Here is a 15,188-nt window from a genome sequence, read left to right as displayed (position 1 = left end):
CCCTCATTTGGGTGTAGGGACTGATCAGAGCCTGAAGGTACGGAGGTGCCGTTCCCCTCACAGCTCCGTAGGCAAGCACCATGGTTTTGTAGCAGATGCGAGTTTCAACTGGAAGCCAGTGGAGTGTGCGGAGGAGCGGGGTGACGTGAGAGAACTTGGGAAGGTTGAACACCAGATGGGCTGCGGCATTCTGGATGAGTTGTAGGGGTTTAATGGCACAGGCAGGGAGCCCAGCCAACAGCGAATTGCAGTAATCCAGACGGGAGATGACAAGTGCCTGGATTAGGACCTGTGCCGCTTCCTGTGTAAGGCAGGGTCGTACTCTCCGAATGTTGTAGAGCATGAACCTACAGGATCGGGTCACCGCCTTGATGTTAGCGGAGAACGACAGGGTGTTGTCCAGGGTCACGCCAAGGCTCTTCGCACTCTGGGAGGAGGACACAACGGAGTTGTCAACCGTGATGGCGAGATCATGGAACAGGCATTTTTTATTTTTGTTTAGCTCACATAATATAATTTCAAATTATGCATTAAGATGTATGTAATAGAATAAACGTGGCAAACACGAATGTAGACATTATTAAATGCATTTCTATAGCTTCTAAAACATGTTTTACTATGGTGAGGGAGTGCCAAGATGGAGGCGCGGTGGTTTCAACACAGCGCCCACAATTTGTAATCTAGTGTATATATAAATTATTGGTTCAATCTAGATGTGTTTCTTGCACAGAAAAATAAAGCAATTTGAACTGACTGTGGCAAAAGCATAATGGAAGCCCTCAATGTCAATGTCCATGCTAAAATGGGCTTTATAAACTGGTTGGTTCGAGCCCTGAATGCTGATTGGCTGAAAGCCATGGTATATCAGACCATATACCACTGGTATGACAAACCATTTATTTTCACTGTTCTAATTACATTGGTAACCTGTTGTTTATAATAGCAATAAGGCACCTAGGGGGTTTGTGGTATATGACCAATATACCACTGTTAATGGTTGTATCCAGGCACACCATCTTGCGTTGTGCATAAGAACAGCCCTTAGCAGTGGTATACTGGCCATATACCACACCCCTCGTGCTTTATTACTTAAATATCCACGATGAGTAGTCTAACTATCTCTATGGTGACAGCCCTCTTGAATCTGAAATTTCAGCAAAATGAAGTCGGATTTTTTTGAAAAGCTAAAAATGAACTATTTGTGGCCAGGGCTTTGAAGAAGAGTTATTATAATAATTTTTTTGCATATTGACAACAGTAAGTGGGATGTTTATGAATACAGCTTCTAGACGTTTTGTTACGATAGTGAGTGTATTTTGTTGGTTTCATTTCAATTAGGGTGCACTGACTGGGCGAATATGCAGCACATAAAATCTACTTGGATCAGATTTTCAATCGTATAATATGTTTCATAAGGCAGGTGAATTGACTAGCAAAAATGAAAGGATAACTTTAAATCGCTAATAATAATGTAGAGGAAATGATACGTCAGTGACATCGAGATCATCATAGCACTGACTGACATTTGTATCGCTTGCTTCTTCAAGCATGCATGAACGATTATTTCTCGATGAAATGCCATTACGTGCCAATTTGTTGGAATATTGCCTTTGTGCATTATCTATCTGGCATTGCATATCTAACAGACAGACGGGAACATCTATCTTTGTCCACCCTACCTCGTTTAATGCAAATAGATTGCAGACATACTTTGTCTGACCGCAGCCGGTTTCTGCGGTTTCTGCTCCAGATTGCGTGACTATTGATCAGATTCGATATTTCTACTGGCCATGGAAATAAAGCTTTTGATATTGTAGGACATTTCATTATGACCGTTTGATTTAACTGAAAATTGTATCAATTATATTAGCTGAGAAAGAGTACAGTAGAAGGGTCCATGTGTGGTCAGGTCTCCTGCAGCTGTTGACACAGAAGCGCGACTTTCCACCCTGCTATGGTCAGGAAGGAAGTCATGTGATAGTCAGCAGCAGTTCATATGAGCCAGGGGCAGGAGGCTTAGTGGAGAGAGCTAGTAGGCAGGATGCCCCAAAAGATGATTCAGGAGGTGCATGATTACTTTGCTTCTTTTCCTTTACCACAAGCAATTGAAAGTACTGGATAGGCTTTAAGTTTCAACATCTATCTCGCCTGTTACATTTACATTTACATTTTAATCATTTAGCAGACGCTCTTATCCAGAGCGACTTACAGTTAGCACATACATTATTTTTATCGAACCCACAACCCTGGCGTTGCGAACGCCATGCACTACCAACTGAGCTACATCCCCTTTTGTTAGGCCCAGATTTACAGGCAATGCAAACCAGTGATCTGAAGGACACAAGAAGAGTAAGCCACATCACAATGTTGAGATGCACAATGTGAATGTTGAGATGCACAATGTGAATGTTGAGATGCACAATGTGAATGTCACAAAGGCTTTACCTGACTGTGACATCTTTATTCTGGTCTGTCTTCAGGTACACATGGCAGTGGCAGGTAAAAATGACTTTGCAGTTCTCAACACCGGGCGGAAGATGCCTCTCCTTGGGCTGGGAACATGGAAGAGTGAACCTGGCAAGGTAGGTGCCTCACACTTGATTGATTAACCATTAATATTTTTGATCAAATATTTCTCCCAACTCACCTGTAGTGTAGTATCAATATTGGCTTACTGTTTGGGTCTTTGTAAGCAGCGGTTTTCTTGTTGGGTTGGCTGTATTCCAGGTTAAACAGGCAGTAATCTGGGCCTTGCAGGCTGGCTACCGTCACATCGACTGTGCTGCCATCTATGGCAACGAGGTGGAGATCGGAGAAGCTCTGCAGGAGACACTTGGCCCTGACAAAGTAAGCCATCACCAATGTTGTGTCCCAGATGGCACCCTAGTCCCTAATTTAGTGCACTACTTTCGACCAGAGCCCTAGAAATATGGTATTTAAGGCTTATTACCATAGACTCCATTGGCAGATACTGAGATGGACATAGTTTGTCTGTTATTATTGTGCTAGCTGGCACAGGGAGGTCTTGATAGTATATTTGGCATGTGAATGATTTAAATAAGTTATAAGCTAGCCAGGAGTCGAACCTCAAATCTGTAGTCGGACGCATTACCCATTGCACTACTAGCCCACTGATGGGTCAAAAGGTGTGTGTGTGTGTGTGTGTGTGGTCTTCGTTTACACCTGTCTCTGTATACAGGCCCTGAGGCGAGAGGATGTGTTTATCACCTCCAAGCTGTGGAACACACAGCATCACCCGGAGGATGTGGAGCCCGCTCTGCTGAAGACACTGAAGGAGCTGAGGCTGGAGTACCTGGATCTCTACCTTATCCACTGGCCCTACGCCTTCCAGTGAGTAGCCTCCATGGGGTCTGGCCTACTCAACATTGCTTCTGCTATGGAGAGGCATAATAACTAGCATTAGTGAACATGTTACAGCAAATAAATGCATAGAATTGTCAGACAGAATTTTTATTTTTATTTCAATCCAATTTGGGTACACTTGCTATTAGAATGTTTTGAATGATCTATTCACATTACAGTGGTTGTGTAGTTAAACCACCTGTATGGCCATCCTATTGAATTTTCAAACCATGTACATGGGTCATCATGACAGTGTTAACACTGTGCCTGCTCTTCACCTTGTCTTCCCCACAGACAAGGTGACGCTCCTTTCCCCAAGTCGGAGGACGGCACCCTGCTGTACGATGACATCGACTACAAGCTGACTTGGGCTGCCATGGAGAAGCTGGTGGGAAAGGGCCTGGTCAGGGCTATCGGCATGTCCAACTTCAACAGCAGACAGATAGACGACGTTCTCTCTGTAGCCAACATCAAACCCACTGTGCTTCAGGTGAGGAGATATGTGGCATGTGCTGACTGTGCGTACATTATTAATAGCTACCTACCTAAAGATCAGTTGGGCAACGATTGGAAAAAGCTTCCAAGCTAGCCAGGAGTCTAACCTAGAATCTTCTGATCTGTAGTCAGAAGTGTTATGCATTGCGCCACTAGCCTACTGAAAGTGGTTGTATTTGTTTGTATGTGTGTTGTCTCTTCGTCACTGCCACAACCAGTCTTCTCTCAGGCTACCATCTCTCTTCCAATATCCTTTGCATACAACCCTCCACCTACTGTCTCTTTGTGTCCCTGTCAGAAATACAGCAAGTGTTTGTTTGCTGACTGTTAAATACTAGGACATATGACTGTTTGGTTTTTGAGTTATTTTGCTAGGTAGGGAGTTATTGATATGGGGCATGTACATTATTCCTCCTTACCTTACAGTTGATTAAAATATCGAAAAAGTTTACAAGCTAGCCAGGAGTCCAACCTAGAATCTTCGGATCCGTAGTCATCCATTGCACCACTAGCCCACTGACAGTTGTGGTGTATGTTTCTCTGTTTTCCAGGTGGAAAGCCATCCGTACCTGGCTCAGGTGGAGTTGCTGGGACACTGTCGGGACAGGGGCCTGGTGATTACGGCGTACAGCCCACTGGGGTCACCGGATCGGGCATGGAAGCATCCTAACGAGCCTGTCCTCCTGGATGAAGCAGAAATCGACACCCTGGCCAAGAAGTACAACAAGTCCCCAGCACAAATCATCCTTAGGTGAGTAATGTTGTATAATTTTCTAGCCTAGGACTCTTTACTCAATGATAACCCAACATCCCATGTCCTATACAAATGCCAGAAATACACTGATTAGGTACAGAAAATAAACTGATATTATGAGCCTATCAGCGGGATACTGATGCCGTGTGTTCCACAACTGAGAAGTGATGAACACATCCTCTTGCGTCAGGGCTTGTACAGTGAGACGGGTGTAAAATAAACACACAAACAAAAACACACACCTTGCCTTTAGCCAATAAGTGTGCTAGTGGCGCAATGGATAACGTGTCTAACTACGGATCAGAAGATTCTAGGTTTGACTCTGGGTTAGCTCGTAACTCTTTTCAATAATATCCCAATTCCTCTTTAGGTAGGCAGGATAAATGTACCAGTATACACAGCACATACCAAATATATTAAGACCTCCCCACCTAGCACAATAATTCATAAAATAAATTACTAAAACAAACACTCTTATGGTCTAGTGGTCAGATCCTGCTTTTCATGTAGCCTATTTTTATCTCCAAATCAAATCATGTACATCTTGTCTGTATGCTAGATGGCAGACACAGCGAGGAGTAGTAACGATCCCTAAAAGTGTGACGGAGTCTCGGATCAAAGAGAATATTCAGGTGGGTATTGTTTTTGTTATCTAAGCCTATATCTTTACAAGTATTGTGGTTTTATAGTATTCTATTGTATGATGACAATCTATAATTGTAAATTGGTGCCCATTTCAGTCTACTCCTGCGAGAAACCAAAACTCTTCTACTACTACTACTATTCCTACCCATCTCATAAAACTGTTTGCAGAAGTCCCGTCATGTAATAATATGATTTATTTGACTACTGAGTGTACGCTTAATCTAAATATGTGTGCATCCTCAGGTATTTGACTTTACCCTTGACGCAGAAGAGATGAAGTGTATAATGGCATTGAACAAAGGCTGGCGCTACATTGTACCAACCATCACAGTGAGTGGCTTTAGAGCTCCCTCTAGTGGTATATATATATATATATATGTGTGTGTGTGTGTGTGTGTGTGTGTACAACAGAAGTGAGACCAGAGAGTGTTGTTATTGAATTTTTATGGGTTATGTGATGGCCAGCTAACAATAGTATCAGCTCACTATACGACATTTAACTATATCTGCTGTATGTAATCAGTTGGTAGAAGAAAGTAACCAAAATGTGGTGTCTCTATTGACATTTCACCATAACGTTTTCAATGGGTTAGTGGTGCAATGGACTGAGAATCAGGAAATTCTAGGTTTGACTCCTGGCTAGCGCTTAACTTTTTTTCCAACTGTTGTTGCAGGTTGATGGGAAGCCCGTCCCCAGGGATGCAGGACATCCACACTATCCCTTCAGTGACCCCTACTGAGCAATGCCCTACACTGCTGCCCTCTTTTGTGCCTTGGGAACTCACTCCCCTTCCTCAACCCCCTCCAAGGCTGTGTCCCAATTCCATTACATGTCTTCCTCCTTCCTGACCACAGATTCCTCCTTCCTGACCACTGATTTGATAAGGGGAAAGAGGGCCATTTAAGGGGAAAGAAGGTTGTGGAAAATCCATCTCCTTTCAGATCATTGGTCATGGTGGTGTGGGGTGATGAGGAAAGGGGTCTTTTTGAGAGTATTGGGACATAGCATGTTCTTCATAATAAAATGTTTTTTGTTACTGCCCTTTTCAGTGATTCATTGTTTGGTTTTGTGACGAGGGGTAATTACAATGCTTGTTTACAAGGAGGGAAAACTATGAATGTAGAGTTTCAACATGCAGAAACAGTCTAACAACACCTCAGTCTGACATGCTTTTGGACTCTGGCAGCACAAATGCACTGAAGTGGCATGTTGATGGATATGCAGTGTTATGTTTTGTATTTTAAATGTATTGAACCCATCTATCACCTTGCTGCCCAGTGCTTACAACCGACTCAACATAAAGATATATTTCCTGCTTGAGCTTCTTATATAATATAATAATATATATATATATATATATATATATATATATATATATATATATATATATATAAATATAGAGGATAGTACACAGCTGCAGCAGGCATTCTCATGTCCCAGTCACAAAGACATCCCTGGACCACCTGGATGAAAAGCAGGAATCTGATTTGACTACTAGAAAATATCAATGTTTGCTTATGCTTATTTTATTGTGCTATATATTTGGTCTGTACGTTTACCAGTCAGTATGATTCTTTCTAACTATTCAAAGTGAAAGACCCTGTGGGAAGTGAAAAAGATACGAGCTAGCCAGGAGTCGAACCTAGAATCTTCTGATCCGTAGTCAGACGCGTTATCCATTGCGCCACTAGCCCGCTGTAGAACGCAGAATATAATAACCTCTTATATTCTGTACATAATTTGTATTTTCAGGTTCCAAAATGTATCGACGTTTGGTATTTACCAGTAACAAAGTTGGCTACATGCAATGGATTGATGATTAGTTGAACGACCTTTCAGATGATCGAGCAATGATTATAAGAATGTTACATTGTTTCATGGCAGTTCCCCTTTAAATGTAATCTCCCGCGTTCTGTGAAATTCAAGTTGAAAGTTCAGCGGAAGTGTACATCGTGTCAGTATTTAAACGCGCCAACAAAGCCGAGTGAAAGAACGAACAGGCGCTAAACGTACATATTCCTGGACAAATCTGTGTTTATTTACACGACATAATCTCTGTCGCGTAACCAACATGCCCGAGGAAACAGCAGCTGCTTCAAACTCAGAAAGGTGAGCCCATTTGTGTGCCTTAGCATATCCCTCTCTGCTTTGTTAGCTAGCTTTTGTTCTCTGAGTTTGCTTACTAGCTACAGTAGCGTCTTTAAGCCGTGGTGTACTAACGCTAGCTAGCTACTGATAGCTAGCCGAAACCTGTAGTTAGTCAACGTTAGGTAATAGTTATCTATGCATGAACAGTTCCCATGCAACAAACAATGCAACGTACCAAGACGTTCCGCCAGTGACAGTGTCGGCTAACGTTGCTAAGTAACGTTACACAGCCCAAATGATGGCACGAGTCGTGGATGGCGTTAACTGCGTTACGCTAACCTTCCAGTTAGGTAGGTAGTTTGAATGCATGACATTAGCCAGTTAGCTAACGTTCCCTCGAATTGGACGATGTTTTGTTGCACTTCTAGATGACGTTTGCCAGAAAGTAACGTTAACTCGAATTAGCTGGCTAAAGTAGGTAGTTAACTAACGTTAGTTGGCCCGAACTGGTTAAATAATTGCCTAGTGAAGTAGGTAGCTAGTTAGCAAAGCATGAAGCAATTTCACCTACCAATACTCAAGACGTGCTCGCTGCGGTGACATGTTGACGTTAACTTGTGCTGCTACCTACGAACATTTTCAAAGCTTTGCTAAAGGTAAACTACGATGGCCTCTTTTTTTTTTTTTTTTTTTAGCTATCCAGGTGTTTTAACTCAAACGTCATTAGTCAAGTCACGTCCGTGTCAACTTGCAAAACAAAACGTTGTTTCTTATTCCAACACTCGTTACCTGGATGGCTGCACTCCCGAGAAGCACACTTTCGTTCGAAGCAGGTTTAATAAGGATCGGATAGAAAAATGGTCGCTCCCATGCTGAGATTACTTGTGGGGTGCGTTGGGTCTATTGACAGACGAACGAGGTTATGTTGCGCGAAGGGCACCTTCACCCCTTGCATTGGGAAATGTTTAACCCTGGCCTAATCTCTGCTATACTATTTGGTATTCACAATGTTTTTTTTTGCCAAAAAGGTACTTTGACGACACTATGTTGGAGTCTATAGCTGACTGCATTTGTCACTTTGTTTCAGCATGGAAGAAAAGCCCTGCTCTTCAAGTGCTGCAACAGCGGACAGGTGAGAAACTGCACTTTATTTTGTTTACATTTATACTAATTTTATGAAGTAGTTTGTCTTTGTTCTTTTTAGTATTCACTCCACATGGACTATTCATGCAGTAAGTGAAGTAAAAAATATTTATTTTGGTTGTCCTGTCTGAACCATAGCTCTGTCGACGTGATGGCGGAGGCAAAGAAGTTGATTGGCGCTGGGAACAGGCATCTGGTGATGGGTGATGTAGTTTCTGCAGTCAACGTGTTCCAGGAGGCTTGTGGCATGTTGTGAGTACTGAGACCCAATGGCTAGGATTAACTGTGGATTTGAAGTGTTATGAGGCTCATTGGCTTGATTGTGGATTTGATGTTGGCGTGGAATTCTCTTGACCCGACCTCACTGCCTGACGACTCATCCTAAGTGTAATTCTGCTACTCTATCAATTGCTACATATATTCAGTATGAATCTGCCATCCTAGAAGTTTGTGTCAAAATGAGGGGTGTTGCACAAAACTAATTCAGCAATGATTGGATCGTCTAACTAGAGTATCAAAGTTGATCACCTCATGTAGGCTGGCTCTGGCCAAACCATCTGTTGGTATTCTAAAAGTTGTTGGAGAGGGAGGCAAATCCAGACTCATGGTGGAGCTGTTAGTAGGTGTGGTGTTTGGCTTGCGCGATGTGACTGGGTAGCCAATGAGCTGACCTCAGCCAGTACATGCCATATTCACCTCTTCTCCCTCAGGGCTGAGCGGTATGGGGACACTGCAGATGAGTGTGGAGAGGCCTTCTTCCTGTGTGGGAAGTCTCTGCTGGAGCTTGCCAGGTAAGTGGAAGTATGCTACTGCATGTGCCTCTTCGACACGTGCTGTACCTGTGTTCAGTTTGTAGTTTAACAGCACCATGCTCTGAGTTATGGATATTCAAATTAAATGGCTGCTTGTGGTGTTGCAGGATGGAGAACACTGTCTTGGGTGACGCTCTGGAGGGAGTCCCTGAGGAGTCATCTGAAGAGGGAGAGAAGCAGGAGAACTCAAAGTTTGAGAGCGCTGACAACTTGGATGGTAAGCAGTAGCTGACCTCAACCTGACCAACATTTGGTTAATGGCTGCTTGTTACAGTTCTCTGGTACAATTGACTTGTATGGTGCAAAACTCGCGTTAATTTTTTTTAGAATTGCATTATTGGTAGGTTAAGTGTCATTATGATGTAAAATTATAGGCCCCCTGTCACTGGGCAAGGTGGTGCCCTCTAATGGCACTGACTCTTATATCTGAGAGGGAACGGGCCACATTCATCCCAGTCAGCTCTGTGCAGTGAGGGGGGAGGCTGGTTCACGCTCTGGGCACAGATGGAGATGTCTTTTTACATCCACTCATTAATGGCATATTAGAGGAACAATGTAACAAGGTTTCATGTATCTGGTCCAGAGAAAACGAGGGACGAGCTTCGAATGCAGGTATATGAGGCAATGGCAGAGAAGGAAACCACTAATGGGAAAGATGACAAAACTGAGCCAAAGGAGGAAGGGAAGAAGGAAGAGGGGAAGATGGAAACAACGGCAAAGGAGGAGGGCGCTGCCAAGTCTCCTGTCAAGAATGGGCATGAGCATTTGGAACCTCCTGTGACTGGGGTGGAGAAGACTCCTGAAGGGAAAGCGGAAGGTGGGAAGGAGAATGATGTGAAGACTTCTGAAGAGCAGAATGGAAACGGCGAAGAGGCTGAGGAAAAGATGGAGGGTGAAGGTAGACTTGGTGTAGGACACTGTTTGGGTGCACCATGTGGATTGGGACAAAGGGATGTTAAGTGTGGATGTTGCACAAATGATGTTTAATTTGCAGTAGGGCTGTAAAGGGATTGTAAATGAACTCCTCTCTTACAAATTGAAGTTTTACACTGCACTGTTGAACTACCGCTGTCACATTACTACTAAGGACAAGCTTTTCCTAAATCTCTGGTTATGTACAGTTAGTGTCTGGTTTTCCTGACGTGTAGGACTGCTGTAGCTTAGGCTTACTGTTCTCTTTGCCTCTACCCTTAGATGACGACGATGATGATGATGATGAAGGGGAAGGCACTGCTGAAGACAAGGTAAGATATCCCTTTGTCACGATTCACTACATTACCTAAACTCTGGACACCTGCTCGTCAAACATCTCATTCAAATCATGGGCGTTTTAATATGAAGTGGGCCCCCTAATTTGCTGCTATAACAGCCTCTACTCTTCTGGGAAGGCTTTCCACTAGCTGTTGGAACATTGCTGCGTGGACTGGCTTCCATTCAGCCACAAGCATTAGTGAGGTCGGGCACTGATGGGCGATTAGGCCTGGCTTGCAGTCGCCGTTCCAATTAATCCCAAAGGTGTTCAATGTGGTTGAGGTCAGGGCTCTGTGCAGGCCAGTCAGGTTCTTCCACACTGTCTTCGACACATTTCTGTATGGACCTCTTTGTGCGCAGGGGCTTTGTCATGCTGAAACAGGAAAGCGTCTTCCCCCAAACTGTTGCCACAAAGTTGGAAGAACAGAATATTCTAGAATGTCAGTGTATGCTGTAGCGTTAAGATTTCCCTTCACTGGAACTAAGGGGCCTAGCTCAAATCATGAAAAACAGCCCCAGACTATTATTCCTCCTCCACCAAACTTTAGTTGGCACTATGCATTCAGGCAGGTAGTGTTCTCCTAGCATCAGCCAAACCCAGATGTGTCTGACTGACAGATGGTGACGTGTGATTCATCACTCCAGAGAACACGTTTCCACTGCTCCATCCAATGGCGACAAGCTTTACACCACTCCATCCGACGCTTAGCATTGCGCATGGTGATCTTAGGCTTGTGTGCAGCTGCTCGGCCATGGAAACCCATTTCATGAAGCTCCCGACGAACAGTTGTGCTGTTTCCAGGTGCAGTTTGGAACTCGGTGAGCGTTGCAACCGAGGACAGATTATTTCTACTCTTCAGCACTTGGCGGTCCATTCTGAGTTTGTGGCCTACCACTTAGCAGCTGAGCCTTTCTTGCTCCTAGACATGTCCTCTTAACAGCACTTACAGTTGACTGGGGCAGCTCTAGCAGGGCATACATTTGACAAACTGACTTGTTGGAAGGGTGGCATCCTGTGGCTGAAATGGCCGAATCCACTAATTTGAAGGAGTGTCCACATACTTGTGTTTCTCAAACTTCTAACCTGACTCTTCCATCTCTTGTAGGAGAGCGATGAGGAAGTGGGTAACCTGCAGCTGGCCTGGGAGATGCTGGAGGTTGCCAAGGTCATCTATAAAAGGTAAACTCTACCTCCTAGTGCTCCCTGTAGAAGGCTACCATCACACACTTCCTGGCGTATATGATTTCAATGGACTAACTTTCACCTGCTTCCCCTTCTCTCCTCATCCAAACAGGAAGGAGAATGAGGCGGACCAGTTGATGGCAGCGCAGGCCTATCTGAAGCTGGGAGAAGTTGGTGCTGAATCTGGTATGATTATGTGCTGGTCCTTGCAATGGACATTTTTTTTTGCTCAATTTAAAATATTTTGCTACAGCATGCCCTACTAAACACAACCATGTAGTTATGTTAACTTCATACTCCATCCCATTTCAGATCAGCTTGCCCTTCCCTCAACCTGTGTTTCCTGACCCTGGTCCCAGAGTACCCCCAACAGTACACATTTTTGTTGTAGCCCTGGACAAACTCCTCATTGAGGGCTTGGTGATTAGTTGAATCAGGTGTGCTTGTCCAGGGTTACAATAAAAATATGTACTGTTGGGGTTACTGGAGGAGCAGTGTTGGGGAAACCCTGCTTTACCTCAGGTCTTAAACCCTTGCACCACACTACAGATGTGTTTATAGTTGTGGTCACGTCATACTCAGCTTGGCTCTGCCTCTCCCAGGTAACTACCCTGCGGCGGTGGAGGACTTCCAGGACTGCCTGTCCCTGCAGCTGAAGCACCTGCCCCCCCACAGCCGCCTGCTGGCTGAGACTCACTACCAGCTGGGAATGACTTACTGCTATACAGGCCAGTACAGCCAGGCCATCCAGCACTACAGCAGCTCTGTCAAGGTCATTGAGGGCCGCCTGGGTAAGCTGGATAAATATAATGAAATGTGCCTTATAGCAGACTTACCTATGCATTTTAGTGTTTGAACCCACAACCTAGGCGTTGCTAGTGCAATGTTACCAATTTGGGGGGGGGGGGGCTCTGTTCTTATAAACTGATTGGCCCTTATCGAAGCCCATTCGGCCTAGCCCAGCTGAGTCGGTTAAAGGAGCCAAAAGCATATTTTACTGATGGTTGCTGTTTGGATTTCTTGTAGCTTATCAGCAACAATTTGGGCGAGAACATTAACTTTTTGCACTTGATTCAACGCTATCTGCACAGTCATGCTACAGCACTAGCTATGACCTGTCAACCTCTGACCTGTCACTTGCAAACCTTGTTTCTGTGTCTAGCCATGCTCCAGGAGGTGATCGACAAGGGTGAGGATGGAGCTAAGGATGAGAAGACTGAGCTGGAGGAGCTGAAGCTGCTACTGCCGGACATCGCTGAGAAGGTGGAGGACGCCAAGGAGAGTCAGAGGACTGCAGGATCAGCTTCTGTGGCCATACAACATACCCTGGTGAGACTGCCTGTGGGATACTGGCTAGGATTGTGTTAGTCACCAAACAGGGAGGAAATTGTCCAATAAATGCTCCTTTTAATCTAAAATGTTTTGATACAATGTGTCTTAATGAATATTACTTGGTATAGCAGCTCTAGTAAATGTTTCAGACCACTGAACCGTCCAAGGTACAAGTCCAGTCCACTTCTCAACTGCTAATTAGAAAGTTGAGCGTATCCAGCTAGTTTCTGCAATTGATCTGTGGGTTTATGCTCTTAAATCTTCTGATCTCTTCCAGTCCGGGGCCTCTACTTCGTCAGCATTCCCAGCTTCCTCATCGGCTTTAGCAGAAAACAGTGGACCATCTTCGTCAGCATTCGAAGCCAGTCAGGTCATTTTGTCTCTTTGTGAAGTCCATCTTAAATGTTTCTTGCGCCTGGAATGAAACCTTGTGCTAACTCAAACAAATGACCCTAGATGTCAGTAACTTTAGAAAGCAGGCTGATGTTCATGACCAATTCCCTTATCCTGTTTCAGATCCCTGTCAGGTCAGCGGCTGACTGTGCATCCTCCAAATCTGCATCAGACATTTCCCACCTGGTCAGGAAAAAGGTGAGGCGCTCTTGCCTGACCTCTACCTCTGCTGCTTACTACTTATCCCAGCCTGGCGTGGCAGGGATGCTCATGTTGCTCATATCCTGGTGTATAGATTATGCTCTGCAGATTACTGTGCTCTGGCAGCTTGTAGTAGACCGCTCCCATGTCCAATCAATCCATGCCCCCTTTCCTAGTATGTTGCATGAATTTCTTGCTTGCTTAGTTCCGAGGGTGACCCCCCCCAATGGTTGATTGCTTTGCTTTCATTCCGATCTCCTTTTTGATTGAGCGTTATGCCTGTGTAGGTTTTGAGTTGTGGTGCGGTGGCTTTGTTATTGTGTGGCAACGTTAGAGCGGATTACAGTAGAGGTGAGGTGATGTTGAGAAGCTGACTTTGGTTTGTATTCCTGAACAGAGGAAAATGGAGGAGAGCCCCGTAAAGGACACTGATGCTAAAAAGACCAAGCAGGAAACTACAGTTAATGGCAGCGGCGACTCCGGCTCTGCCAGCAACGGCAATGAAGTCCAGGATAAAGGGGCACAGGAGGCGAGTTGATAGGTTTATAACTCATTCTCAGTAGGGTTGGGTGCAGCAGAGGAAGTTGGTATTGGTGGAATCTTGTGGAAGGGGACCCCAACCTAGGCAGTGTCCTGTTTTCATGTGAACAGACCAGCGTGCTATGACGTGTTTGACCAAGACTCGTACGGGTTTCATAAGTCCTCCAACTGCTTAATCTCTACAGTATTAATGGACCCCTGACAGGGATGGTAGGTTTATCTGGATTAAAGCGGCGTCCAGGCGTTTTACTTTCTGATCTACTTCTGATGTTTGCTTATTAAATGTAGTTTGTTTTTTCCTTTCCTATAGCCTGCCAAGCCGTCCTCTGCGGAGTCTTCTGCGTGATGTCAATTCCTCGTGACTTCCTGATCGTCCAGCCTGTCCCCCTAACACTTGTTTCTGTAAATATGACAATTTTCTCACTTGCCCAAGTTTTGTATACTTGTAGTAATAAAAGTTAAAATGTGCATATCTGAATTGCTTGTCTTCAGCGTTAATACTGCTTTATTTTGGTTACAGTATAATTTGAACCTGTTTAGGTACCAAGCTATCATTTTGTCTGGGTAGAGTTTAGTGACACTGGTGCCTTTGCCAACTATGCTTGGATGTGGTGTAGATGTCGAGGGGGTTCTCCCAAGGTAAGATACACACGACGTGAAAAATAATATTTTCACTCCCATTAGTTTTTAGAGATTGCTGTACATGATACTCGTCTGTGGTGGGAGGGCAGGCTGAAGGACCCAGTGCGGGGTGGTGGCATGTATGAGATGGCTGGCCTGTCACTGTCTGGCTTGGGGCTATAGCAGTCAAACTGGTCCAAGGGTAACTGGGATCGGTCTGTCCAAGTAGGATCAGAATGTCCTTTTGGTTCAGGGTTAATCAATGTTTCTTACTAACACATGGAATATATTAAATGTCTATGGGGTTACCCAAATCATTTGAACACATTTGGGACCAGGGTAAGGACTTGTACTCTACACCTCAAC

At 44.5% G+C, this 15,188-nt stretch overlaps 2 protein-coding genes and 2 non-coding genes across 9 annotated transcripts; 3 read left to right on the top strand and 1 right to left on the bottom strand.

Moving 5' to 3' along the window:
* The first annotated feature begins 1,103 nt into the window (after window positions 1-1,103).
* LOC121532794 (aldo-keto reductase family 1 member A1-B) lies at window positions 1,104-6,299 on the top strand. Of its 2 annotated transcripts, none has more exons than XM_041838586.1 (9): window positions 1,104-1,257; window positions 2,481-2,582; window positions 2,728-2,847; window positions 3,200-3,351; window positions 3,658-3,853; window positions 4,410-4,609; window positions 5,172-5,244; window positions 5,501-5,587; window positions 5,932-6,299. In XM_041838586.1, exons 2-9 carry the CDS (start codon window positions 2,487-2,489, stop codon window positions 5,995-5,997), a joined length of 990 nt encoding a protein of 329 aa, XP_041694520.1. In that variant the 5' UTR covers window positions 1,104-1,257; window positions 2,481-2,486; the 3' UTR covers window positions 5,998-6,299. The 2 variants fall into 2 exon arrangements, with proteins under 2 accessions (XP_041694520.1, XP_041694519.1); XM_041838585.1 differs by lacking the exon at window positions 1,104-1,257 and adding an exon at window positions 2,264-2,349.
* A 580-nt stretch (window positions 6,300-6,879) lies between these two features.
* Window positions 6,880-6,952, bottom strand: trnar-acg. The gene has a single exon. It is a non-coding gene; the product is annotated as a tRNA-Arg (tRNA).
* A 212-nt stretch (window positions 6,953-7,164) lies between these two features.
* LOC121533845 (nuclear autoantigenic sperm protein) lies at window positions 7,165-14,679 on the top strand. Of its 5 annotated transcripts, none has more exons than XM_041840132.2 (15): window positions 7,166-7,367; window positions 8,434-8,478; window positions 8,628-8,741; window positions 9,200-9,280; window positions 9,409-9,518; window positions 9,885-10,199; window positions 10,496-10,545; window positions 11,659-11,732; window positions 11,848-11,921; window positions 12,338-12,526; window positions 12,898-13,064; window positions 13,345-13,437; window positions 13,584-13,658; window positions 14,059-14,190; window positions 14,512-14,679. In XM_041840132.2, exons 1-15 carry the CDS (start codon window positions 7,330-7,332, stop codon window positions 14,545-14,547), a joined length of 1,593 nt encoding a protein of 530 aa, XP_041696066.1. In that variant the 5' UTR covers window positions 7,166-7,329; the 3' UTR covers window positions 14,548-14,679. The 5 variants fall into 5 exon arrangements, with proteins under 5 accessions (XP_041696069.1, XP_041696066.1, XP_041696070.1 ...); XM_041840133.2 differs by lacking the exon at window positions 7,166-7,367 and adding an exon at window positions 7,648-7,696; XM_041840134.2 differs by lacking the exon at window positions 7,166-7,367 and adding an exon at window positions 7,772-8,002.
* Window positions 12,663-12,792, top strand: LOC121534376. Its single transcript, XR_005994608.1, has one exon. It is a non-coding gene; the product is annotated as a small nucleolar RNA SNORA16B/SNORA16A family (small nucleolar RNA).
* Window positions 14,680-15,188: the final 509 nt, after the last annotated feature.

The sequence above is a fragment of the Coregonus clupeaformis genome, chromosome 20, assembly GCF_020615455.1.
Source record: "Coregonus clupeaformis isolate EN_2021a chromosome 20, ASM2061545v1, whole genome shotgun sequence".
NCBI classification, from domain to species: Eukaryota; Metazoa; Chordata; class Actinopteri; order Salmoniformes; family Salmonidae; genus Coregonus; species Coregonus clupeaformis.
The sequence above is the reverse complement of the archived record's forward strand: the minus strand, read 5'-3'. Positions and strand labels throughout refer to the sequence as shown.